Source organism: Eriocheir sinensis, chromosome 26, assembly GCF_024679095.1.
Source record: "Eriocheir sinensis breed Jianghai 21 chromosome 26, ASM2467909v1, whole genome shotgun sequence".
NCBI lineage: Eukaryota > Metazoa > Arthropoda > Malacostraca > Decapoda > Varunidae > Eriocheir > Eriocheir sinensis.
Window position 1 is genome coordinate 10,724,643 of NC_066534.1, and position 27,439 is coordinate 10,752,081.

At 41.6% G+C, this 27,439-nt stretch overlaps 1 protein-coding gene across 1 annotated transcript in view; it reads left to right on the top strand.

Moving 5' to 3' along the window:
• The first annotated feature begins 14,032 nt into the window (after positions 1-14,032).
• The window catches only part of LOC127003909 (formin-J-like), a 28,351-nt gene continuing 14,944 nt past the window's right edge, over positions 14,033-27,439 (top strand). Inside the window, exons 1-4 of the mRNA XM_050871013.1 lie at positions 14,033-14,037; positions 14,835-14,959; positions 21,753-21,865; positions 26,590-26,784. Of these exons, the coding sequence (XP_050726970.1) occupies positions 14,033-14,037; positions 14,835-14,959; positions 21,753-21,865; positions 26,590-26,784 (438 nt within the window). The remainder of the gene's footprint in view (positions 14,038-14,834; positions 14,960-21,752; positions 21,866-26,589; positions 26,785-27,439) is intronic.

The window sequence follows — 27,439 nt, forward strand, 5'->3', positions numbered from 1 at the left end:
TCTGAGTGATGATTTTTTCTCATTATTCCCTCTTAGAGGGACCATTAAGAAACATGATCCACGCTTTTTTTTTTTTTTTTTTTTTTACAACAAAGGAGGCAGCTCAAGGCAAACAAAACAAAAAACATAAATAAAAAAAAAAACTAGCTGCCCTAAAAAAAAAAAAAAAAAAAAAGCAAAGCAAGATCAAATCAGCGTGGAAATATCGATAGAGATAGAAAGAGAGAAACAACATTGCGGAATTTAAAAGGTAGAAGACTATCAGGAGGAGAGAGGGAGCTGATGAGAGAGGAAGAGCCTTTCCAGGGGAGAAGAAATGGCGGAGACGGTAGAACGGCTGCTACCGTAATATTGTAACACAAGAAGAAAAAATATGAGGGAGCCGAGAATAAGGAGGATAATGATTTAATTAAAGGGAAGAGGGAATGTAGACGAATGAAAAGAAGGCAAGAACTGAGAAAAGAAACATGTTAAAGGAAGAAGGAAGGTAATAGGAAAAAAGGAATTTGTTAACTCGAACTTATAAATATTGTAACACAGCCAGGAAGAACTAGAGGAGGAAAGGGAGACAATTGGAACCAAATGTGGAGAAGAATGAAAAAAAGGCAAGAACCGAGAAAAGAAACATGATAAAGAAAAAGGGAAGCTAATAGGAAAAAGGAATTCGTTAACTCGAACTTATAAATATTGTAACACAGCCAGGAAAAACTAGAGGAGGAAAGGGAGATAATTGGAACCAAATGTGGAGAAGAATGAAAAAAAGGCAAGAACCGAGAAAAGAAACATGATAAGAGGGAAGCTAACAGGAAAAAAGGAATTTGTTAACTCGAACTTCTAAATATTGTAACACAGCCAGGAAGAACTAGAGGAGGAAAGGGAGATAATTGGAACCAGATATGGAGAAGAATGAAAAAAAGGCAAGAACCGAGAAAAGAAATATGTTAAAGAACGAGGATAGCTAATGGAAAAACTATGGGTCATATTATAAGACAATTCGCCGCCCAAGAATACATATTTGACAGTGCTTTCGTAGGAGTTGTGGGTATTTCCAGTAGTAGTTTTATAACCCTGGTGGTAGTGTGACCCTTCCTCTGTATGGTGAACCTGAAGAAACACTCATTAGAACACGACTGACCCCCTCTTTGATCTTTAGAAATAGCTGATGTGAGAAGCGAACGTGTCTTATGATACCATTCTAGGAGATCGCTGACTCGAACTTATAAATATTGAAACACCGCCAGGGAGAACTAGAGAGTGTGATCGCCAGGCAGCATGCGAGGCGAGGAGGGATTGAATTATAAAAGCTACATGCATCAGAAGTAGGGTAAAGGACGGTGCGTGTCTGAGAGGCGAGGGTAAAAGTGAGATATGACAAAAGCTCTTAAAATAACTTTCGTGTCTAGCAAACGTTACAGATCCGGATATTCTAGCGGGGAAAAAACGCTGCACCAAAAAACTAACTTCGTAGATCGTGCACTGAAAGACACAAAAGTGCAGACGTGGAATGCGAGCGAGGTGCAGAGCTTAATTATTTAGACGGCTGAGTGCGTAGAGGAGATACAGTGCGATTTTATTCGAAAACACAGATATGGTAAAAAAACAAGCATAAAATAACTAGATCAGGAATTGTCAACCGGGTAATACAGAACTGCAACTCCAGAATGATAATGAAGGGCCTTGTTTGAATTGCATATGACTAGTAATGTGACACTATTTTTATCCAAAGCGCAGACAACCAAACAAGTAAAACAATTCCTTTGATTTTTGGGGGTGAATTCGGTCCCGGGGAATTCCAGTGAGATACGTGATTGATATGACTGACAGGCGATTATCTGTACCTCATTGTCATCCTCGTGTACTTGATTTTTCCTGTTAAAAAGTTTCCTTTACTTTTAAAAGCCAGTACTGACCATATAGGAGGCGTTCGGTGGAAAAGGGCGTAAGGGACAGAGACCTTTTTTTTTTCTTAGTTTGCACTGGGCAAGGCAACTGTTTCAAGCGCAAAGCGACCCTCGGTACACCAAACACAAGCTAGGTCACTTTCCCCTGCAACCTGTTTCTTGTTCTTCCTGGTATGTGTAGCCTGTCTCTCCCGGTGCAAACTAAAACAAGTGGCTGTGTTCCTTGCGCTCCTTCTCCGGACGCCTCATATGTTTAACAAATTTAAACAATATACTGTAACCCTGTAGTATAATAAATCTAAACAATATACTATAACCCTGTAGTATAATAAATCTAAACAATATACTGTAACCCTGTAGTATAATAAATCTAAACAATATACTATAACCCTGTATAAATCTAAACAATATACTGTAACCCTGGAGTATAATAAGACCTCCCTTGATTGATCCTCCTAAGAGAAAGTTTAGCTGAAGAACATTAGGGAGGGGGATTAGTTTTGCAAGTGTCCTGTGCTGCCGCCTCCCCTAACCCCCCGCCCCCCAGAGCTCCACTTGATTCTGTAGGACCCCCCTTGATTGATCCTCCTAAGAGAGAGTTTAGCTGAAGAACATTAGGGAGACTCGTGGTTAGTTTTGCAAGTGTCCTGTGCTGCCGCCTCCCCTAACCCCCCACCCCCAGAGCTCCACTAAGTCTTGATCCTGTAAGAACCCCCTTGATTGATCCTCCTACGAATGTTATTTATGTTAGCTGCGTGACTGCCTTGTGGTTACCTGCGGCGACTGAAAGGCTGAGGGACTAAGCATCAACAACCGAGGTGGAACGCTGAGTTACGAGCGCCAGCCATCACGGACGAGAAAAAACATATCAAAAAGTAAAATATTGGTCATGTTGAACCTTAACGATGATGCAGAACTGATTCACATTCAAAACCGACACGATATAATTTTGGCTGGATAACATGGCTGTGGCTTTCCTGACAATATGCACCAGCGAAAATCATCATTCTGCGTTTAGCCACTTTTATAGAGGATTGTTATAAATAAATTCTGAACGTCAACATTCACTTCCTAACGTATTTCATGCATTGGCCGGTTTGTCGGATGTTGCTGCGCTCATGGTGAACGTACTATCGCTAACAGGTAAGCATGACCCCTGCTGCAGATTACCTTTGTGGCCGCTCGCTGACGGTGTTTTCTCCACCACTAAATGATTTTCAACGCGGCGGGTCCAATAACAAAACATACAACAACAACAACAACAACAACAACAACAACAACAACAACAACAATAACAACATCAACATCAACAACAACAACTACAACTACTACTACTAATAATAATAATAATAATAATAATAATGATAACAATAATAATAATAATAATGCATACATAACTGAAACATACACGCAGACACGCATTTATATACATACATACATACGTGGTAACAGCTTTTTAATATCTTTTTTCGTAACTCCATTTTATTGTATGGATATTGATGTTTCTCCTCTGTGTAACTCAGTGATGGAGGCAGTGATGAGAGCTTAGACTATGAGGAGGAGGAGGAGGGGGAGGAGGAAGAAGAGGAGGAGCAGGAGGAGGTGGCGGCTCAAGGTTATATGTACAGAATCATTAGCTTTACCCTCTTAACAGTGATCCTTGTGAGGGGGTCTGATGTAGTTACTTAATCCTAGCTAGGCTAATTGGGTCGTAAGGTTTGATTGGAGAAGGAGGAGGAAGATGTAATGAGGGTTGGAATATCTCTTTCGAAATTGATGCACATGAACACACAAACAAACAAACATGCATACCTACAAACAAATATACGTAAATACACATATTCAAACAAACAGATACATTCCTCTCTCTCTCTCTCTCTCTCTCTCTCTCTCTCTCTCTCTCTCTCTCTCTCGTCGTGTGTGTGTGTGTGTGTGTGTGTGAGAGAGAGAGAGAGAGAGAGAGAGAGAGAGAGAGAGTAAATTTTCCCAAGATACGTAAGCAGATCTTCGAACGCACGTTGGCAGCGCAATCGTTAGCAGCTCCACCGATGCATGTGATTAGCGCTGCTGAGAAGCGCTGCCTTTGAATAGAAAAAATAAAAAAAACATCAGGATAAGTGAGTAGAAGTATAAATATTATCTAGTGCCGAAGTAAAAACTGACCGACCTGCCTTAATTTGTATACTTTAGCTTAGTTTCGAGAGTACGTTGTTTCTTCTTCTTTTTTTTTTCGTAAAGTGAGTACGAATTCGAGGGATGTACACAATGTAGCGAAAACAGCCTACTCGCCGAGGCATTAAAAGGTTGGTATTTTCCAGCGTTGCCAGATTATCGTGTTCACCACATCGTATTTATTAATTTTAAGCCTCAAACTCTCGTCCCTACACAAATAACGATAGAAAATTGAAGTTAAAACTTCTATTTATTGATGCTTGTTTGTTTGTTTTTGCTATAGTTATCGGTCAGAAACTACGAAAATGTAATGCGATGAGTACGATAATTTGGCAATGCTGGTATTTTCAGACACTTCCACCTCTCATAGCAATTACTTCAAAAGGCCAATGAGGAGATCAGTCGGGTTCTAATAAACGTTTTTTGTTGGCTCAGGGCAAAGAAGAAAGGTTAAGTTATCACCAGGGTCTTACAACTACCCATGGATATTATCAAAGCTCCTACGAAAGCCTTGCCAAATATGTAAACTTTGAAAGGGTAAAGGAGAAGGGTTAAGTTATCACCAGGGTCATACAACTACCCATGGATATTATCAAAGCTCCTCCGAAAGCCTTGCCAAATATGTAAACTTTGAAAGGGTAAAGGAGAAGGGTTAAGTTATCACCAGGGTCATACAACTACCCATGGATATTATCAAAGCTCCTGCGAAAGCCTTGTCAAATATGTAAACTTTGAAAGGTTAAAGGAGAAGGGTTAAGTTATCACCAGGGTCATACAACTACCCATGGATATTATCAAGGCTCCTGCGAAAGCCTTGTCAAATATGTAAACTTTGAAAGGGTAACGGAGAAGGGTTAAGTTATCACCAGGGTCATACAACTACCCATGGATATTATCAAAGCTCCTCCGAAAGCCTTGCCAAATATGTAAACTTTGAAACTGTACCGGAGAAAGGTTAAGTTATCACCAGGGTCATACAACTACCCATGGATATTATCAAAGCTCCTGCGAAAGCCTTGCCAAATATGTAAACTTTGAAACCGAAATCTTTAAGAATATGACCCTTATACAAAGCGTAGTATCGGTTCGATCTTGTTTTCTTGTGAGTTCCAATACAATTGTCACATTCAAAAATAGACTAGATAAATTCATGGACAGCGATATTAGGTCGGGTTAGATACACGGGAGCTTAGGTTCAAATGGCCTCTTGCAGACTCCTACGCTCTTATGTTCTTATGTTCTAAGTTGAGTAATCGTCTCGTTTTAACCCTCTAAGTCCCTCTGCGTCATTCCAAGCTCAAGTTCAGTTTCGTGTCATGTCATTGCGGTCCACTTTTACGTGAGTCCAGCTTTCACTTCATCATCTATGCACCCTCTTAACACACCCAACCCGACGCCACATGCATACACTATTCACTTGCATACAATATTCACTCACAACTATACTCGTGTTGAAGAGAGAAGAATTTAGATCATATATATTTTAGTTTATTCCACGAAACGGTGTTACATTTAATGATTTTTGTCTTTACATGAAAAAATAACACTAATGGGACTTGCATGCGATTTAATGCACTTGTTAATACTGTCTCTTCGTAAATACACATGAATATTTACATCCATTTATATACACAGAAACATAAGGAAGAGAAACGCAGGCAAGGGAAGGCTGTCTGACATTAACCTACAACACAACACTGCCTGAATTTACTCGCGGCGGCCAGCATGCATAAGATAATTCACACACACACACACACACACACACACAGAGAGAGAGAGAGAGAGAGAGAGAGAGAGAGAGAGAGAGAGAGAGAGAGAGAGAGAGAGAGAGAGAGAGAGAGAGAGAGAGAGAGAGAGAGAGAGAGAGAGAGAGAGAGAGAGAGAGAGAGAGAGAGAGAGAGAGAGAGAGAGAGAGAGAGAGAGAGAGACACACTTATGAAAGAAAGCGAAATTTATTAGGCGCAGTTTCAAAGCCACACGCAAATTAGCATAGCACAGAAAACACACACACACACACACACACACACACACACACACACACACACACACATTCCCAAAAAGCACCCAACTCTACTCCCATAACATAAACCAAAAAAAAAAAAAGTGTTTTTATTCTCGTATATTCCATCCATACAGTTTTTTCTCATCCTTTTATCTCGCCCTGAAGATTACCAAGATTCCCTCCGCCCGAGACGCTAGTAAATACGAATTCATATTAAGGAAAGGAGATTGTGGGGAAAAACTGATCCTTTGTAAGACCTGTTTGCTGGGGAGACCCGGGATAATGACTTCCCCGGGGAGTGAAGGAGAGGGAAGAGGGGAAAAGGGAAGAGAGGAGAGGGAGGAAAGAGCGGAGAGGAGGGGAGGGGAGGCCGGGTATAGGAAAAGGGAAGATTTTGGAGGAGGAAAAGAGGGATAGAGAGATAGAGTGTAGGAAGGAAAGGATCACGCAGGAAGAAGTATACATGATTGAAGAAGAGAGTAAGGTAGAAAAGTGATTGAATGTGGAAAAAGTGAAAGGGAGGATGGGAAACGGGAGGAATAGGGAGGAGGTACCGGAGGAAAAGAGAGATAGAGAGGGATAGAGTGTAGGAAGGAAAGGGTCACGCAGGAAGAAGTATACATGATTGCAGAAGAGAATAAGGTAGAAAAGTGATAAAATGTGGAAAAAGTGAAAGGGAGGATGGGAAACGGGAGGAATAGGGAGGAGGTACCGGAGGAAAAGAGAGATAGAGAGGGATAGAGTGTAGGAAGGAAAGAATCACGCAGGAAGAAGTATACATGACTGAAGAAGAGAATAAGGTAGAAAATTGATAGAATGTGGAAAAAGTGAAAGGAAGGATGGGAAACGGGAAGAATAGGGAGGAGGTACCGGAGGAAAATAGGGACAGAGAGGGATAGAGTATAGGAAGGAGGAAAGGAACACGCATCAGTACATGAGTGAAAAGGAATATAAGGGAGGGAGGTGATAACAGGAAAACGATGAAGGAAATGAGGACGAGTGACGGGCTATAGGAAAATAGAGACACGTGTAGGAGGGAAAGAAAGACAGAGAGAGATAGAGAATAGCGAAAAAAAGGATAACGTCGGAGTACATGATCTAGAAAGGAGGGAAGCGACAGAAAGACGAAGATGATGAGTGAAACAATCATAAGAAAAGGGGAAAAGGGGAATGGGAGACAAGGTAGAAAAAAAAAAGAGAGAGAGAGAGAGAGAGAGAGAGAGAGAGAGAGAGAGAGAGAGAGAGAGAGAGAGAGAGAGAGAGAGAGAGAGAGAGAGAGAGAGAGAGAGAGAGAGACAGAGAGAGAGAGAGAGAGAGAGAGAGAGAGAGAGAGAGAGAGAGAGAGAGAGAGAGAGAGAGAGAGAGGTGAATAAATCGAGCAGAAAAAAAAATGTATACACGAAAAAAAAGAATGGGAGCGAAAAAGAAGTAACAGAAAACAAAACAAAATAGAAGGGAAGGAAGAAACAAAACAAAAAATAGAGGGGAGCAATAAAGAATAATGGAAAAGAAGATAAAGTGCGGTAATAAGGAAGAGAAGGAGGAGGAGGAGGAGGAAGCAGGTTGGGAGGTAAGAACGGAAGAAGGAATATAAACACGTAAGAGAAGGTACAGATGGAGGAAGAAGGAGGAGGAGAGAAACGCGAGGACGAGGACGATGAAGAGGAACAGTGACAGTGACGAATGGGTGCAATAAGTGAGGAAGGGTAAATAGAGACAAGTGGAGGAAGAGGGAATGAAGGAAAGGGGAGACTCAGGAAATTACGTCGAGAGAAGAGAAGTGAAAAGAAAAGGTATAAGCTCAGAGAGGGGAAAGGAAAAACACAGAAAAGGGGTTAACTCAAGGAAGGGAAGAGAAGGAAGAGGAAGAGGAAGATAGACTGAAGATAGAAAATACGATGAACTTGAGAATACACGATGAGGGAAAAGAAGAGAAGGCAGAGAGTGAAGGTTCAAAATATGAGGTAGAGAGGTGAAGGAAGGAAGAGGAAGAAAGAGACCGAAGATTAAAAATACGATGAACTCAGGAATACATGGTGAAGGAAGAACGGGAAGGAGAATAGCATAATTTCAGAGACAGAGAGGGAGAGAGAAGAGATGAAGACATAAAGAAAGAGAAAGAGAGACTGAAGATAGAATATACGATGAACTCAAGAATACACGGTGAGGGAAACGAAGGGGAAACATGGAAAACATGGACGCATGGAAATACAGGCAACAGAAAGCTTATTGGCTCATTACGTGGCTGCCCGCTCTGGTAATTTGATTTTCTCGACAGTCGCTTCATGCCGGCAAAGCAGATAATAGAGCTTCGGTAGTCAGTTCACTCCTGTCGCTGCGAAATAGCGGTCATTTCGATTTTCAAAGGAGTCGATGGTATTCGCACTTAGTACTTCAGAGGGAAGGTTGTTCCAATGGCGGAGGACTTGGTTTGAGAAGAAAATCCTGCCAATGTCTGTACTACATCGCCCCGCTGGAATTGGCAGACCGTTATTATTAGTTCTTAAATTGGTTTGTAGCTCAAAAAACTTGCAGCGGTCGACATTACTGAACTTCTTCATGTACTTGAAAATCTGGATCACATCCCCTCGTAGGCGTCTCTTTTCCAGCGTAAAGAGGATGAGTCGCTTGAGTCGTTCTCGTACGGTTGAGCCCTCAAGGCTGGAATCATTTTCGTAACGAGGCACTGAACCCTTTCTAATAATTCAATGTCTTTCCTGTAATCAAGGGACCAAAACTGCACTGCATACTCAAGGTGCGGTCTTACCATTGAACTATACAAGGATAACATTACTTTGGCGTTTTACACTCGAAATTCCTCGCTATGAACCCGAACATAGTATTGGCTTTGTTATTTGCTCTTTTGCAGTGCTTTGCTTGTTACAGATCACTGCTAACGGTGACTCCAAGATTCGACTCCTCTTGCACGACCCGCAGAGGTTTTCTATGCATGATGTATGTGTGGTTACTATTCCTGGACCCAATGTGCAAAGGTGTAAGTCCAAAGAAAGGGAGAGAGAGAGAGAGAGAGAGAGAGAGAGAGAGAGAGAGAGAGAGAGAGAGAGAGAGAGAGAAGATGGGGGGGGCGGAGGAGAAAGATAAACTCAAGACAGAAAATATGAAGAACTCACGTTTGAAAATTTATCGTGGTGTTTGGAAAAAATAAGAGATGACGAAGAATGTAAGTCCAGAGAGAGAGGAAAAGATAAACCGAGGACAACATAAAATACAATAAATACGGAAATACGATGAACTCAGGAATACAGGAAGAGGGAAAAGAAATCAAAGCGAAAGATATGTCCAAAGTGAGAGGTTAAGGGAGGGAGGGAGGGAGAGAGGGAGGGGAAGAAAGATGAACCCAATACAGAAAATACGATGAACTGACCTTTAAAAAATCATCGTAGTGTTCGGGAAAAAGAAAGAACAGGGAAAGGTATGAGTCTAAAAAGGGAGGGAGAGAGAAGGAGCGAGAGAGGGAGGGAGGAGAAAGATGAACAGAAAATACGATGAACTCACCTTTGAAAACTCATCTTAGTGTTCGGGAAAAAGAAGGAAAGGCGAAAAGTATGAGTCTAAAAAGGGAGGGAGAGAGAAGGAGGAGGAGAGCGAATGGGAGAGAGAGAGAAAATGAAGACAGAAAATACGATGAACTCAGCTTTGAAAATTCATCGTAGTTATCGGGAAAAAGACGGGAAGACCAAGAATATAAGTGTAGAGAGAGAGAGAGAGGAAGAAAATAGGAGGAATGAGAAAGGGAGGGAAGAGAAAGATAATCCCAAGAGAGAAAATACAATAAACTCCACATTTTAAATTCATCGTAGTTATCGGGCAAAAGAACGGAAGACCAAGAATATAAGTGTAGAGAGAGAGAGAGAGAGAGGAAGATAGGAGGAATGAGAAAGAGAGGGAAGAGAAAGATAATCCCAAGAGAGAAAATACAATAAACTCCACATTTTAAATTCATCGTAGTAGTCGGGCAAAAGAAGGGAAGACCAATGAGATAAGTATAGAGAGAGAGGAAGACAGGAGGAATGAGAAAGGGAGGGAAGAGAAAGATAATCCCAAGAGAGAAAATACAATAAACTCCACATTTTAAATTCATCGTAGTGGTTGGGGAAAAGAAGGAAAGACCAAGAATATAAGTGTAGAGAGAGAGAGGAAGATAGGAGGTAAGAAAGAGGGTGCGAAAAGAAAGATAATCCCAAGACAGAAAATACAATAAATTCTCCATTTTAAATTCATCGTTGTTATCGGGCAAAAGAAGGGAAGACCAAGGAGATTAGTGTAGAGAGAGAGAGAGAGGAAGATAGGAGGAAGGAGAGAGGGAGCGAAGAGAAAGATAATCCCAAGACAGAAAATACAATAAACTCTCCATTTTAAATTCATCGTAGTGGTCGAGGAAAAGGACTTCAGGGACGGGGGCCAATTTATATCGTCCCGACGCCGCTTACTATGGAGATTCGATTCAATATTTCACTCCTTTGCACCCCACCGACTTTTCTTTCCCTCTTATATGAATGGTATACTTTCGGGGGGGGGGGGGGGACTTTTTCTCTTTCTTAGCGTTTTCTTTTATTTCTTGATTATTTTGCGACTTTATCTTTTCTTCGTCTTGTGTGAATCGTAGTTTTTTTGGGGGGGAGGGTATTTTTTTTTTTTTTTCTTACCGTTTTCTTTTTTTTCTTTTTTTTTTTTTTCGTCCTCAGCTTTTTTCTTCCTCTTGTGTGAATCGTAGTTTTTGAAGGTGTTATTTTTTTCTCTTTTTCTTGCCTTGTTTTTTCCTTTATTTGTTGATTTTTTTTTTTTTCGACCAACTTTTTCTTCCTCTTGTGTGAATCGTAGTTTTTGGAGGTGCTATTTTTTCTCTTTATTACTGTGTTTTTTTCTTTTTCTTTTTTCTTTTTGACTTGATTCTTTTGCGACCTCACCTTTTCCTTCCCTCTGATATAAATCGTATTTTGGGGGGTCAGTTAGCTATGTTTTTTCTCTTCTTTTCTTGCCGTATTTTTCTTCTCCTTTCTGGTTTGATTCTTTTCCGACCTCAACGTTTCTTCCCTCCTCCATGAACGTTTCTTTTTTTTTCGGGGGGGGGGGGGTCATTTATTTTTCTATTTTTCATAACTTTTTTCTTTCTTCTTTTGTTTGGCTTGATTCTTTTATCTCTCCTTTGAAATACATGCACTGAATCTTTGTTTTCTTCTTTTTTAAATGTGGTGAGATTTGAAGGTGTTAAGGCAAGAACAAAGTTGGGTTTTCTATATATATATTTTTTGTTTTCTGTTTTTCTCTTTCTCTTCTGGGTTTTTTTTCCTCTCTCCCCTTCCTGCCACCACTGTCAATTTCTCTCGCCTGTTTTCTTTGTCCTGTGTTTTAATTTTTTTCTGTTGTGTTTTTTTCATGTTTTCTTTTTGCTCTTCATTCTTGCTTTTATCAGTCTTCTCTATCTCTCCTGTACACGCTTATAGGCCTATCCCTTTTTTCCACTTTTTTTTATTATTTCCTCCTTGATTTTTTCTATTTTCTTAGGTGTTAGTTTTATACCTTCCATGTTTTTCCCCTTGGTGACTTTATATCTTTTGTTTTATTTTTCTTTCTTTATCTTGACTCTCATTTATTAGTTCTTTGCTTCTCCTCTTCCTCCTCCTCCTCCCCATTCGTTTCTCATCTTCTCTTTTCCTCATTATTTTGATCTCTGTTTTCTTCACTAATTTCCTCCTCTCGATTTTTTTTCCATCTCTTAATCCTCCTCATCTTCCTTTTTTTTTACAACAAAGGAGACAGCTCAATGGCACAAAAAAAGGAAACAATAATAAAAAAAAAAGCCCTCTCCTCGCTGCTCCCCCAAAAAAGAATCTTATCCTTCACCGTTGCCTACGCTCTCATTTTCGTTCGCGTCCTCATCTTCCTCCTTCTTCTCCTCCTCAGCTCAGTTATTGTTTTCCTTGATCTCTCCCTTATATTTGTCTTCGTCGTTGTTTTGTCATTATCTTTGCATCTTTATTTCTTCCTTGTTCGCGTTTCTTCCTATAACTTCCTGCCCTTCCTTCACACTTCTGTATCTTCCTCTTGTTTTCCGTATTCCTCTTTATACTTCTCTCATCCCAGTTATCTAGTTTTCTTTTCTAATATTTCTTCACTCTTATATAATACTCTTAGGCACTATCGCTTAACCACCGTCACTTTAATCCTCCTCGTCGCCCTCCTCTTCCTCCTCCTCCTCCTCCTCCTCCTCCTCCTCCTTGAAGAGTGGACACATTTATTTTATACATTCCTCGTCTTCTACATTCCACATTTCTCTGCCTCTTTTTTTTCTCTCCTTTTAACCTGAATCTTCCCCTGCTCATATATCTTCTAAAGTACTTAACTCCTGACCACCATCACTTACCCTCTTCCTCTTCCTCTTCCTCTTCCTCTTCCTCTTCCTCTTTCTTTTTTACCACCATCAACGCCGCCGCCAACAAGTCCACCTTTCCTTACCTATTCATTTTTTTTTCTATTCATTTTTTTCCTTCCCTCTTTTCCCAACTTCAGACCTCTCTCCTTCTCCTCCTCCTTTCTCCCTTCCTAACTTCTTGTCTTTCTTTCCTCCATTTTTTTTCCTTCTTCTCTTCGTCTTCCGCCAAGTTTTCTACCACCCTAACTAATCCTCCCCTCTTTTTTCCTTCCCATATCTTCCTCCTCTCCTATATTTTCATAGCGCCTCACCACCACCTCGCTCTCCAGTTTGCTACCCTAACCATTTTATCTCCCTCCTCCATATGTCTTCTTCACTCCCCAAGTCCTCCTCCGCTTCTTAGTAAACTGCCTTCTCTTCATGTAGCTCCTCCTCCTCAATCTTCACCCGCTCTTCCCATTCCTCCTTCCTCGTTTCCTCCTCCACTTTCTCCTCCTCCTTGATACGTGAGTTGTAGGTGGGCGGAGAGTTAGGAAATGGTGACCACAAAGCGGTTCGTTTTAACTTAGATTGGGCGATAACTCGCGACCCAAACCCAGTGGTGGTGCCAGATTTTAGAAGAGAAAACTACAAGGGCCTTAGAAGACACCCTGAAGAGGTAAATTAGGGAGATTTAGGGATTCATGAGGGACAGAACCGTGGGGTGGAGAGCCAGGAGAAGCAGGTAGAAATAACCTATAATAATTTAGTTAGAACAGTGACATCTCAAGTAATGGACGGCGGACTCTTTTGATTTTGCGGCGCCCTTGTCATTAAGCCGCGAATTTTGGAAAATCAACCGCTTTGGTGCGAATCGCCATAACTCCCTTAAATCTGAGGCTACAAAAATGTTTTTGGTATCTATCGACGGCAAAATGAAAGGGCTATATCTTTTTTTTTAAAAGCGACCGGGCTCAAAAACCGACTCGAAAGGTTAAACAATCGAATAAATTCGCAAAAAACGACTCGGAAAAAAAACTATTTTTGAGTTCCCAACCTTGAACCCACTCATGTCTTAAGACTTTCAAAAAACTTATTTAACAAATACTTTAGTCCTATCAATGTGCTTTCCAATATGATGCATAACAGTTCCCTACTCCCAGTAGTTTCGTCGCTAGAGCTCGAAACGTAAACCCTTTTGTGAGCGATTTTGACGAACTCCAGATACTTTGCTGTTTTTGTCTAGTGTGGCATTGCTATTGCCTCTAGAAGGCTGTAATTTGGCATGTAGCCCCTCTTGGCAATGAAGTTTGACCAGCTCGAAGGACTTTTTGATAGCTCGATTCCATGTTTGTCGTCGAGCCGTCACAAAATAGCCTGTTTTTCGGCCCTTTTGCTCGATTTGGACACGTCCTAGTTTTTTGCTTATAACTTTTCTTCATGACCAGATAAGAAACAACAACATTTCTACTATGTCAATTTTATGAATGGAAGGAAAGTGTAACAATGAATAATTTTGCAGTCATGTTGCGAGTGCCAATACAATAGTCACATTCAAAAATAGATTAGATGAATTCATGAACAATGATGTTAGGTGGGGTTAAGTTCACAGGAGCTGCCTTGTACAGGGCTACCGGCCTCTTGCAGACTCCCTACGTTCTTATATCCTTATGTTCTCTCCATGTGTTTCCTTCCCTCTTCAATTTCTAACCAACACCACCCATATTTCCTCATCATCATCATCAGCTTCTTAACTGCCATTATTTCACCTACCTCCTCCTCCTCCTCCTCCTCCGTGTCTGAATCCTCTTACTCTTCACCGACACCAGCTTCACCTCCTCCTCCTCCTCCTCCTCCTCCTTCTCTTCCATCCTCCTCCTCTTCCTTCTCCTCCTCCTCCTTATCCTCCTCCTCTTCCTCCTCCTCCTCCTCCTCCTCGTCTTTTTGATCTTCCAACTCTTTATCAATAACACCCTTATTACCTCCTCTTCTCCCTCCTCCTTCTTCGCTGTCTCCTTCTCCTCCTTGTCTTCTCAACCCTCCAACTCTCCACCGACAATACCTTCACCTCCTCTTCTCCCCCTCCTTCTTCCTCCTCCTTCTCTTTGCCATCTCCTCCTCCTCCTCTTTGTCTTCTTAACCCTCCAACTCTCCACCGATCTCACTTTCACCTCCTCCTTACCCTCATCTTCCTTCTCCTTCGCCGTCTCCTCCTCCTCCTCTTCTTTTTTTACCGTCTCCTTCTCCTCCTCCTCTTCTTCCTTGTCTCTTAATCCTCCAACTTTTTACCGACACCACCTCTACCTCCTCCTCCTCCTCCTCCTCCTCCTCCTTCTCCTCCAACCAGTATCACCATAATTTAACCACCTTCGCTTCCTCCCCGCAGAGTACACTTGGACCAGCCTCGCGCCATCTACCGGAGTGCCAGCGAGGGTACCAAGTGGAAGATCGTGGTGGACGGCTCCTCCCCCTCAAACCCCAAGGACAGCATCACCCCCGGGGCCGCCTACGGTGAGCACGATACACCTGGGCTACTGCTTCATATTCCCCTCTCTCTTCCGCACCCTTCCTCATGCCTAACCCCGACACGTATTACATTTTTTTAATCAGAGGTATAGAGAGATGATGAAGTGGGGTAGTGAAGGTACAGCTGGGGGAGAGGGAAAGACAGAAGGAGTGTACAGTTGCATGGTGTAGATTCGTTATTTGCTCTGATGTAATTATTGTTTTGATGTTCCTCACCCTTCATCCCTCAATACTTTCCACTTACCACCGATGGCGACCCTTATCTTTCACCCAGTCTACGTCCCCCCTCTTCTCTCCTCACCTCTCCAACACCCCCTCACTCAACCATCTTCTTACCTCTCATCCCCCTTCACACCCTTACCTGACGCCCCTCACTCCCCTTTCCTCCCCAATACTTTCCACTTACCTATGACGACCCCCACATTACTTAATCCTCATGCCCCCCTTCTCACTACCTCCCCTCCCTCACCCCCCTTAAGTATAACCCCCATACGACGCCCCTCACCCCTCTGTCCACTTACACCCCCCCCCCTTTCACCACCTCCCACTTACAACCAATGACTAACCCCCCTTTTCTTCCAGTCCTCTCGCTCTCCCCTCCTCTCTTCCTCTGCCCACTTCTCCCCTCTATTATCAGCTCCTTCACGATTATTACAACACTTGCCGCTCCTAATACTCCACCCTCCCTCACTCCCTCACGCTACCACCACTCACCCCTAGAGTTCCTTGATAGAGAGAGTACCGACATAGGCGGCCCTGTGTATAAGGCTGCTACTGGAAGCTATTATTGGCCCCTCGAGCACTGTGCCACCTTTGAACTGAGGTATCAAAAACATCATTTCTCCTATTTTTGAAGCGAACACGGCTGCTTTTTAATGTAGCAATGCCTTGCTGTCTGGCTTGCGGCTGTAGTAACTGGCCGGAGAGGGGATACAAAGTTTATAAATTCCCTGCAAGTCCGCTGAGAAGACAGAGTTGTGCTAACAAAGTCAGTATCTTGGGAGGAAACCATCTCGCTGGTCAGGTTTATGCCAGACATGGAGTGTGTGTGTTTTGCTATAATAACTGCCGTCCCTTTGTACTGTCTATGGAGATTATTGTGAGAGCGATAATGCCACAAGGACTGAAACAATCGTTCACCTCACTGTCATCAGAGGTCCAGACACCGTTGCTGATGAGGGAAGCTGTCGCCCATATGGCCAGTATTATTGGATGTGATCTCTCCCACAGGGTTCTAGACTCATAATGGATATTTCACAGTCCCATAAATGTCAGTCTCACGGACTGGACGTGTTACAAGATTTTGGGTCTTCAGCTAGAAACTCCTCTAAGCAGAGCTATAAGTCCCTCTTTATTGAATATCTTAATGTATATGGCTACACATTCTTCATTTCCATGGGTTCCAATGTCATTATAACATGATGAAGAATCATATTATAATGGCAGTGTCCCCTCCCACCTCCCCAGCATTAATTTGCACTAATTTTCTCTCCATCGGCTAAAGTTTACTGCAAGCAAGTAACAGAAAAGAAACGAGGTGCCTTGGCGATCAATGAGCTTCGGTGGTGTGTTAGCAACGTAGCCTGTGACAAGTGTATTATTAGGTCGAACAGTTTACGACGTTCAGGAGGCAGCGTCCCTCCCTGCAGGCAATGGTCACGCGAGGAAGGGATTTGCAAGAGAAAGACTTCCTCAACTACTGACGATAATGTTCTACAACGATAAGTATTGTTAAATCCATCCATCACAGCAGCAGCACTCAAAAGAAGCACGCAGACTTAAAACGTTTTAAGTCTCTCAGTACCGTCTGAGCGCTGCCGCCTCTCAAGGTCGTCAGCAGCCCGCCGTGACACGCGCCTACATCACAGGCTACGTGGGTTACTGAGTAGTGGATGATCGTAAAGCTAATAGTATATCATTGTCATTCTTATTATTATTATTATTATTATTAGTAGTAGTAGTAGTAGTAGTAGTATCATTGTATTTTTTTCGAGCATTATAAGCAACGTTATTCTTAGGCTAGATTAGTGACTACTGAGCTTTGTTTTATATCAGTTTGTTGAAAAGACTTTTTTTTATAGGAGTATTCTATAATTTTTCTGAGAGTAATGTCCTGTAACTTCTCATACTTCATGCGTTAAACAATTTCCTTTATTGCCTTCCCTTCGCCGTCCGGCAGCCTCGCCAGTCCCAGGACGAGCCTCGAAGGGTTTGTCGCCGAGTTTCTACCTCCCGCAGTTTTCAGTAGCTGTAACTTGGGCGCTGTTAACGTGCATTGCTCTTTCACGTTGGCTTACGACGCCTTTACCGCCCCGAACTTACACTTTCCATGCTTGATGCCGGAGTGTATTTTTACCGCGGCAGACTTAACGGCGCCGTAAACATTTTATTCGTCAGTTCCTGCTTCATCTTGCACCTCCGCAGAGGCAGGTTTATATTTTTTTGTCTTCCTAACTACCTTCGCAAGGACTCCATCTTTCAGTGTAATCCTTTGAACTAACTTTTTGACGTGTTTCTTGCTGCTGTGGTTGAGAGGATCACTGTTAGAACTTATTGAGGTGGAAGTCTTCGGAGCTCTCATCTCTCGTTTTCTATTGAGGGTTAAGGATCTTCCCTAAAATGCTCTTCTTTTTCGCTCTTCCCCCCCCCAAAAAAAAACGTAATACCTCTCTATGTTAAACTGAAGTTAGCAGTCAAATGGATGAAATTATTATTCATAATAAACCTAATTATTCGTTAGAGTAGTCGACGACTGCGAGTACTTTCCTCTATTTGAATACGGGTGAGAATACTTTGATTTCTAATAAAAATATGCTTCGAATACGGATAGACTTTAAACACTATATTTGAATAAGAAACCGATTACGAATACTTCACCTATTTGTTTGAGCTGATATATTTTGCTGTGTATTAATGGAGTCTCCGAGGTGGCGTCAAGAGAACATACTAATCCAATATAAATATTTTCCAGTATATTTTATTTATCAGGATTACTGACGTTTTTCTTGCTCTGCCGGTGTTTGTTTTCAAGCGTTGGTTAAGCTGCACTGTAAGCTGATTCTTCATCGACACATCCTCATCCGTAGGCCAGACTCTGCTGCACAGTCTGCTTGACCTGACCTTGACATGAACTCGTTACATATCAATCGTGCTTCCATAAACGTTAAAGTATTAATCTGCGCCTCCGTGGTGTGACAAAAATGTCTAAATGTGGAGTTAGTACCAACATACTTATGTTTTTGTCTACTTAACAGCACGGGTAGCAGCGACGGGCCAAATTTGTGGCTTTACCGTGTAGCAGCGACGGGCCAAATTTGTGCCATGATATAAACCCCCCAAAATAGATGATACATAATCTGATCACAAATGCTTTGATATATATTATGAAATGGTTTGTGTGAGGGGTGATTTTTTTCTCATTTTTCTCGCTTGGAGGGATCATTAAGAATCATGATCCCCGCTGCTACCGGGTTAAGATATTTCTCTTTTGTGTGAAGTGAGATTGCGAATCTTAAAGTGTTTCCATAAATTTTCTTCTTCCATTCATGCAGACAGCCAAGCGTACGTCACCTCTGACATTACTACCCACGTGCGGCGTATTACTGTGGTTGCATCGAGCGAGCGTTTCCTCGTACTACAAAGATAGCAACCTGCAGAGAACTAAATAAGCTGCCGAGAGAAAAAAAAAATAGTTGTTGTGGAAAAATGGTGACTAGTGTTTTATATACGAACGACTGAGTGTTGATATTGAAACCCGTCCATTATTCTTTTCCTTTTGCCCCTGTTATCGTTATCATTTATTGTTTGTTCTTTCTTTTTTTATATCTTTCTTTATTCTACTTCTTCTTCCTTTTCTCTGTTTATGTATCTCTTAGTTTTTTGTTCCTTCTTTTTATATCTTCCTTTCTTCTATTTCTTTATTTTCCATTTTTTATTTATACATGTTTTTTTCTTGTTTTTTCTTGTTTTTTTCTCCTCCTCCTCCTCCTCCTCCTCCTCCTCCTCCTGCTCCTCCTCCTCCTCCTCCTCCTGCTCCTCCTCCTTTCTGTACTTCTCTACCTTCTTTTCCTCTTTCTCAAAACTCATATATTTTCCCCACTCTCGCTCCTGTTCTGTCTTTAACATTCATCCATTTTCTCTGTTCTCGCTCCCATCTGCCTCCGCGTTATTTTCTTCCTCCGCGACCAGAACTTCACTGTCAGGGCTGTCGGAGTGTCTCGTCGGCTCGTCCCTCGTGGCCGCAGTGCCGTGTTCCTGCTGTCTCTTCCCCCACCACACTGGCCCCCCTCACCACCTACCGTACACCTGACCGCTAGACCTCCTCCACCTTACATAGACCGTGATCTGAAACTTAGCTTTGACTTTACGCAAAACCCTCTTGATTCAAACTTAATGCTGTTTTGTGTTGTTATTCTGTTTTTCTTTCTTTCTTTCTTTCTTTTTCTCGTTATTTCCTTCTTTCTTTCTTTCTTTCTTTCTTTCTTTCTTTCTCGTTTTTTCCTTCTTTCTTTCTTTCTTTTCTTTCTTTTTTTTTCCTCCTTTAATTTTTCTTTGTTTTTTCCTCTTTTTTCTTCCCGTTATTATTCTTGCTCATGTTCTTCTTCTTGTCCGTGTTCTTTCTCTTCTTCTTTTCTTCTTCTATTTCTTTTTCTCTCGTTTTTTTCTTTTTCCTTTTCTTTCTTCTCCTTTTTCAACATTCCTCGCAATTCTTCTATTTTGGTGTTTGATTTTTATTGTCTTTGTTCTTCTCATCTCGACTCGAAATCATAGAAAATCACTTTGACTCCACCTGGAACAGTCTAAGTAATATATTTTGACGTTGATTTACGAACACATGCCCAGGTAGACTGACCATGGAATAACCTAACTTTGATATAACCATCTAACATTATGTTCTTGTGACTCCATAAGGAACAGTAATATATGTCATTTTGTTATTCTGACCTTTGAATATCGAACAAGAGAAACAGACCTTGTAGTGGCTTGACCTTTACGCAACTCTAATCTTATTAATCATCACATGGGGTTTCATTAGCGTTTATATTGACCTCGGCCTTCACCTGGTTGCAAATTATATTAGTTGAAATTACCTCACCCGGCACAGAGCTTATCGGATTTTTTTTTTTCTTTTTCTTTTTCTTCCCTGCCTCGTAACGACTCCGCGACATGCAACGTGGAATTACTGCAACTTGTTCTGACCGTTCATTACTTTACCTGCTGCCTCGTCCGCTCCTAAGCCGCGGGCGTGAAATTAATGTCACTTCGTAAGGAAATTCGTCTCTGAGAATAAGATTAAAAATAAATTCAATCAATCTTCAAACTCGCAACCTCACTCCATCTCATTTGTTTTTTCCTCCATAAAACGAGTCGCAATACTGATCACACACACACACACACACACACACACACACACACACACACACACACACACACACACACACACACACACACACACACGCACACACACACACATAAGTAAATAAATAACCATATGAGGAAATAAAAGTGCTCACAAAATTTCATTGCAATTGTACTTTGAGAGAAAAAAAACGATTAGATAATAAAGCACCAAAATCTAATTATATGTTCATGCGTAATAAGAACAATAAAACAAAATGAAGGGGAAAAAAGATTGGAGCTTAATCAACAAATGAAGCTCACGGAACCTAGCCATCCTCTTATAAAGATAATGGAAACGCAATAAGAAAGTTAATAAAACACTGATTAAGCACACGCTGTTATCCCAAAAGTGTTTTCTATACAATCTCACATTACCTTGGAGGGAAAACAAAAGAAAAAAAATAACCGCTTCTAGTAAATAAACAATAACCAACAAAACGCTCAGCAGACTGACTTCAGACACGAGTACTTGACCCAAAAGTGTTCCAGGTCCTCCTCCACTCTTGACCTTGCCTTCTTTTCTCTTCTTTTCCTGACCTTGCCTCACACTTTCTCCGCTCTCACTCTCTCTCCCTTCAAGACCCCTCAATGAGAAGTGTTCAAAGTTTTTATCTTTTGATATTAACTTCTATTTTTCTTCTCATCTTGACGTTATCTTACCTTTCTTTCCTCTCTTTCCAGCAGACCACCGCATCAAAACATATTCTAAGTCTTCCATTCTCGCTCTTCTTGTCCTGACCTTACCTTACCTTTCTTTCCTTTCATCCCTCCAGAACCCAGCAACGAGAAGTGTTCAAAGTCTTTACCCTCTCCTGACTATGCTTTCCATCTTCTTTTCCTGACCTTACCTTACCTTTCTTTCCTTTCTTCCCTCCAGAACCCAGCAACGAGAAGTGTTCAAAGTCTTTACCCTCTCCTGACTATGCTTTCCATCTTCTTTTCCTGACCTTACCTTACCCTTCTTTCCTCTCTTCCCTCCAGAACCCCGCGACGAGAAGTGTTCAAAGTCTTTACCCTCTCCTGATCATGCTTTCCATCTTCTTTTCCTGACCTTACGTTACCTTTCTTTCCTCTCTTCCCTCCAGAACCCCGCGGCGAGAAGTGTTCAAAGTCTTTACCCTCTCCTGATCATGCTTTCCATTTCCTTCCTTCTTATCCTTGCCTTACCTTACCCCTCTTTCCTCTCTCTCCTTCCATCCCCAGCGTCGAAAACTGTCCCAGGTCTTCGTTCTCTCCTGACCATGCTTTCCATTCTCTCTCTTCTCGCCTTCGCTTCGTCTCGCCTCGTTCCTCTCTCTCCTCTCCTGAACTTACCTCCTCTTATTTTTATTGTTGCCCTGACCTTACCTCACCTTCATTTCCTCTCTCCCTCCTCCAGACCCCCGCAACGAGAGACCCAAGAGCCCCGTCGAGAAGCAGCCCACGTGGCCCATCATCCAGCCCCATTTCTTCAGCCCCCGCCCCCGCCTCACCCACCAGGACAACATACAGGTGGGTGCGCCGCCCCCCTCACCTGAGATTAAAGTGGTAATGGTGATGGTGATTTTACTTGTTGTTATTGTTGTTGGTGGTAGTGGTTGTGTATCTTCTTTTATTACATTGCTATTACGATTATTCTTTGTTTCGTTGTTATTAGAAGCAGTAATTTTAACAGTTGTATTAGCAGTAGTATTTGCTCCGTCTTGGTTTTGCTTTGCTTTCCAACAATATTATTAACTCTTCATCACAAACAGTACAAACAAATGTCATAGTGTGCCAAGGTGTTGAGTAGTGAGAGGTAGTCTGCTATGTGTTTGTAATGTCCACCGGGAATCGTACTTGACTTGCTATGCTTTTTCCTTCACTTTTCATTTTCACTTTCACACATGACCAGCTGGCGTGTGACTGAAGGTGGTGTGCGGTGAGCCTGGCGTGTGACTGAAGGTGTTGTGTGGTGAGCCTGGCGTGTGACTGAAGGTGTTGTGTGGTGAGCCTGGCGTGTGACTGAAGGTGTTGTGTGGTGAGCCTGACGTGTGACTGAAGGTTCCTCGTCACTAAAACATTGAGACCTTTGAGACATGCCAAGAAGCCTCAACAGTTCTTAGCACGTAGAGGATGCAATGAGGTAAAAGATCGTGTGACTTGTATCTCTTATAATTCAATCACTTCATCATTTGTTCATCATCTGCACTTGAGTATTTGTTTGCATTCGCACAACTCAACTTATTCACACTGGACAAGGGAGAGGTCGAGAGCGAGGAAGACAAATGAGGGAGAGAGGAATAAGGGGAGAGGATGAAGTGAGGGTAACAGGGAAGGGTGGTTAAGAATAGCATAAAGCAAACAAAGCGTAGAAGGGGCGAAGAGAACAAACATATAAAGAAACGTAAGAGAATGAACAAGCGAGAGAAGGGAGCCGTGCAGGAGAGAGGACACGAAAGAGAGAAGGAAGAGGATGATGGAAAGAGTAGGACAGGAGAGCCAGGAGGAGAGAAAAGGGGATGGAGAGAGGTAACCCGAGAGGAAAGGAAGGAAAGAAAAAGAAGGTGAAAACGAACGAGCGAGGATGTAGAGGTGAGGGTAGTGGTAAATTAAGAAGAGAGAAGGGGGTGTATTATAAGACATTTCATCGCCCAAGAACACTAATTTGACAGGGCTTTCGTTGGAGTTGTGGGCATTTCCAGGAGTAGTTCTATGACCCAGGTGATAGTGTGACCCTTCCTCTGTACCACGAACCTGTAGAAACACTCATTAGAGCCCGATTGACCCTCTCTTTGTCCTTTAGAAATAGATAATGTGAGAAGCGAAAGTCTCTTGTAATACCGCCCGAAGAGTCATAGAAAACAGGACAAAGGTAAACTAGAATAGAAGAGAGTCATAGAAAACAGGACAAAGGTAAACTAGAATAGAAGAGAGTCATAGAAAACAGGACAAAGGTAAACTAGAATAGAAGAGAGTCATAGAAAACAGGACAAAGGTAAACTAGAATAGAAGAGAGTCATAGAAAACAGGACAAAGGTAAACTAGAATAGAAGAGAGTCATAGAAAACAGAACAAAGGTAAACTAGAATAGAAGAGAGTCATAGAAAACAGGACAAAGGTAAACTAGAAGAGAAGAGAGTCATAGAAAACAGGACAAAGGTAAACTAGAATAGAAGAGAGTCATAGAAAACAGGACAAAGGTAAACTAGAATAGGGAGTTTGTAGAGGAGAGCGAGAAAAAAATAAAGCAAAAAAAGAGAGGGAAAGGGAGAGTTAGGAATGCACTAAAAGGAAACCGGTGAAGGAAAGCTTTGATGTAGTTTGGAGAAATAAAAGAGTTGCTCAGGAAAAAAGTGAAACAGGTTATAAGAACGAGCTGACTTTTCCAATATTTTCAAAACGTCAAAAATGTTCCCAAAATTCTGCGTGTTTTTTTCTATATAAAGCGTTTGTTTGTTTGTTTGTTTGTTCGAATGGCTTCCTGTTAGCGATCGCATTTCTTTTTTTTTATTCAGCCGTCTATCTTTTGTTTACTCATTTATTCATCCATCGATTCGTTCTTTTTTTTTCTTTATTCGTTTTTTTTATATATATATTGTCTCTCTTTGTGGCTTTAGAATGCCAATAAAACTCACATACCCACCTATGACGAACGCCCCAACCTCGCCTTTACCGTACACACAAAAAAAAACCTATCCCGGGCGTACACGAGTAGCTCCCAATCTCAGGCTCACCCTCTCTCTGCCCGGCTCCAGAGTTGATGCTAAAAGGTCAGGTGATCCTCCCAAACTCATGCTGTTCCTTCAGTGGGGGATGTTTGCCTGCGTCAATTTTTGTTTTCTTCCATTTTGTTTTTTGTCTTTTACTTTTGTTCTTCCTTTTTCAATATTTCCATTTCTCTTCCTCTGTTTTTGTTTTCAGTTCTTATTTTTTTTCTTTCTTCTTTCCTCTTTCCTTCCCTTCATTCTTTTCGGTTCCTTTTATTTATCTTTCATCCTTGTTGTTTTTCCTGTCTTTTGTTTGTCTTTTCCCTTTGTTCTTATTTTTTTACTACCGAATGTCAGTCGTGTGATATTGAACGGACAGTTAGATAGATAAATAAATAAACGCGGTGTAAAAGTATTTTCGAAAGCTGTTTTCAATATTTATTTGGTGAAGTGCACTCGGCGTTCACACACACACATAAAACACAGTCACACACACACACACACACCTGCAGCCATCAGCTTATTGTGATTTTATTACTTACCTGTTTTGTTTTGTTTTACATCCCCGCCTATAGCACTGGTAGGCTTGCTTCAGGGGCCAGATGGTCGGTCCTTGCCCGTCGTGGCGCAGGCATTTTTGTTTTATGGTGGCGCCAGTGATGCTTGGCTCATGCTGCCCCCCGGAACTCATTTTTGATTCACTGGACGGTTTCTTCTTGAGTCCGGGTTGATGGGTGGGCTTCTGGATAGCATGTGGGTAGTCTTAGGCCACTCGGGGGTGACTGAAAAATCCCAGGTGGTAGCGTGGGGATTCGAACCGACGTTGTCCATGGTGTGGTGAATGAGAGCCCAGCACGCTAACCACTCAGCCAACGCCTACCCCGTGTGTGTGTGTGTGTGTGTGTGTGTGTGTGTGTGTTTGCATGATTTATTGTTGAAGGGGATGAAACACTCGCCTGGAACAGTTTGTCTTACTTCTGTTCGTCACGGTTAGGGATCTCTTACTGGGTGAAAAACCGTTTGTATATCGTTTTCTTTCTTTTCTCTCTTTTTTACGTGCCGATTTCGAAACTTATAAGCAGATCAATGTCATTTTTACTTGCTAATCTATTTTCTTTTTCCCTCGCATTCGCTGTCTTTCATTCTCATTTGCTCTAATTTTTGCTCCAATTTTTTCTTTGTATTTTTGTCGATTTTGAAACATATGAACAGGGTAATATTTTTTTTGTACTTGCTAACCTGTTATTTATTTTCCCATTATCTTTCTTTCATTCTTATTGTCTACAGTTTTCTCTTTTTCCATCTTCCAAGGTATCCGTCTCTCTTATGTGTCTGTCTATCTATCAATCGATCTTGCCCATTTCCATTTTATGACAGGCTTTATATGTCAGTGGATGCTTTTCTTTCTGTATATATCACAACACGTATGTTTCCTTTGTTTTTACGTCGACCGGCTTGAGGTCTGGGGGAGGGGTGTGGGAAGGGTGGAGGTTGGTGGTAGCCAGAACGGAAAGGCTTGGGAAGGTGGAAGCGGAGGGGGTTGGGATGTGCAGAGGATAGGGAGGTGGGATGTGCAGTAGGGAGAGGGGCAGGTTTAGAAAATTTACAAATCCTTTCTGTCCGGACGAACCCCAATGTAATTTTAAAGGCCTTTGTTTCCCATAGATTTAGAAGGGAATCAAGGCTGGACTGAGTCTTGTGTTGGAAGTTCTGTACAACAAGAGATTTAGTCTTTTGTTTCATGTGATTATTAAATTAATTGATTCTGAAAAAAATAATGTACCTTTTCGAACTAGATAAATACATTAAACGAAAGAAGAGCGGACTGAATATCAAGTTAAATTAGTATAAAGAAAATAGGAACGTTTATGCAAAAGAATAAATATTGTCCCAGAACGCACAGGCCGCCTTGGACGCATGTAGGAGAGGCTGCCCTTTAGGAAGACAAAAGTCAGAAAGAAATTCAGATACACAGCAAACAATTTTTTTAAACATTTTTTATGAGCGAGTACATTCGTAGCAAATAATCATACACAAAAAACATATGAGCAGCCTACGTTTATATATTTTTTTATTTATTATTATGAACAAGGAATTTCTTTTTTTTTTTACATCTAGCTGCTGCATAAAACATCAGTCTTATTGTGATATGATATATATAACATACAAACACACAATGCTTTAAAATGATACGAAAATATATGCACACACCCTCTTTCCTCAAATACACACGTGAGAGAAAATTTAAAAAATATATATAAAGTTATAGACCCCTGCCCCATGGAAAAAAATTAGGACATCCCATGTAGGCTGCGGAAAGCTTCGCACACAATGTCCTGTCACCATACACGGAAAAATAAGCCGGAAGGAGGAAGGAAGGGCTGTGACACTCCTTTAACCTCTATTCAGAAGCAATAAGTAGCGGGCTTTTTTTTAATATTTTTCTTTACGCCCTTGAACTGTCTCCTTTGCTGTAAAAAAAAAAATGTCTGGCGTGATTTATGAGGATTTACAAGACAACCCGTCCTGATGAATGTCTCCTTTCAGCTCCAGCAACAGCAGCAGCAGCAGCAACAACAACAACAGCAGCAACAACAGCAACAACAGCAGCAATCACAACAGCAGCAACAACAACAACAGCAACAGCAGAGGAGCGTGGAGGGTGAGCGTCGTCGCCTGGAGCTGCCCCGCCAGGACGCTGTGGCCGAGGAGACGGATACCCGCGAGACGGACCCGCTCAAGGTGCTTAGCCGAGACTTTTGCATTCCTTTCCTTTGCACTTATTCCTTTCCCGGGCACTCCTCAGCCTTGAACGCATTTTGACAGCACAGTTTAGCTTTCTGTTCCTCGTTCTTCTCCTATATACTCTTCGTTTATGTTTTCTTTTTTATCTTTTGCACTAATTTCCTTCTTCAGTCACTCCTCAGCCTTGAAAGCGTTTCTTTAGTCACTTATCAGCTTTGAACGCGTTTTGACAGCACAGTTTAGCTTTCTGTTCCTCGTTCTTCTTTTCTACACTCTTCATTTACGTTTTCTTTGTTATCTTTTGCACTAATTTCCTTCTTCAGTCACTAATCATCAGCTTTGAACGCGTTTTGACAGCACAGTTTAGCTTTCTGTTCCTCGTTCTTCTATTCTCTTCATTCATGTCTTTTTTAGTTTATTTAGCATTAATTTCCTTTTCAGAGCACTCCTCAGCCTTGAACGGATTTTGACAGCACGATTTTCCTTTCTATTCCCCGTTCTCCTTGATTTACGTTTACTCTTTTACTCTTTATTAACTTTTACCCTTTTCATCACTTATCTCTGCCCACAACGCATTTTGGCAACACATTTTCTCTTTCGTCCTTCGTTCTTCTCTTTTCCAAACCCTTCCTTCATTTTTTCCTTTATTTTC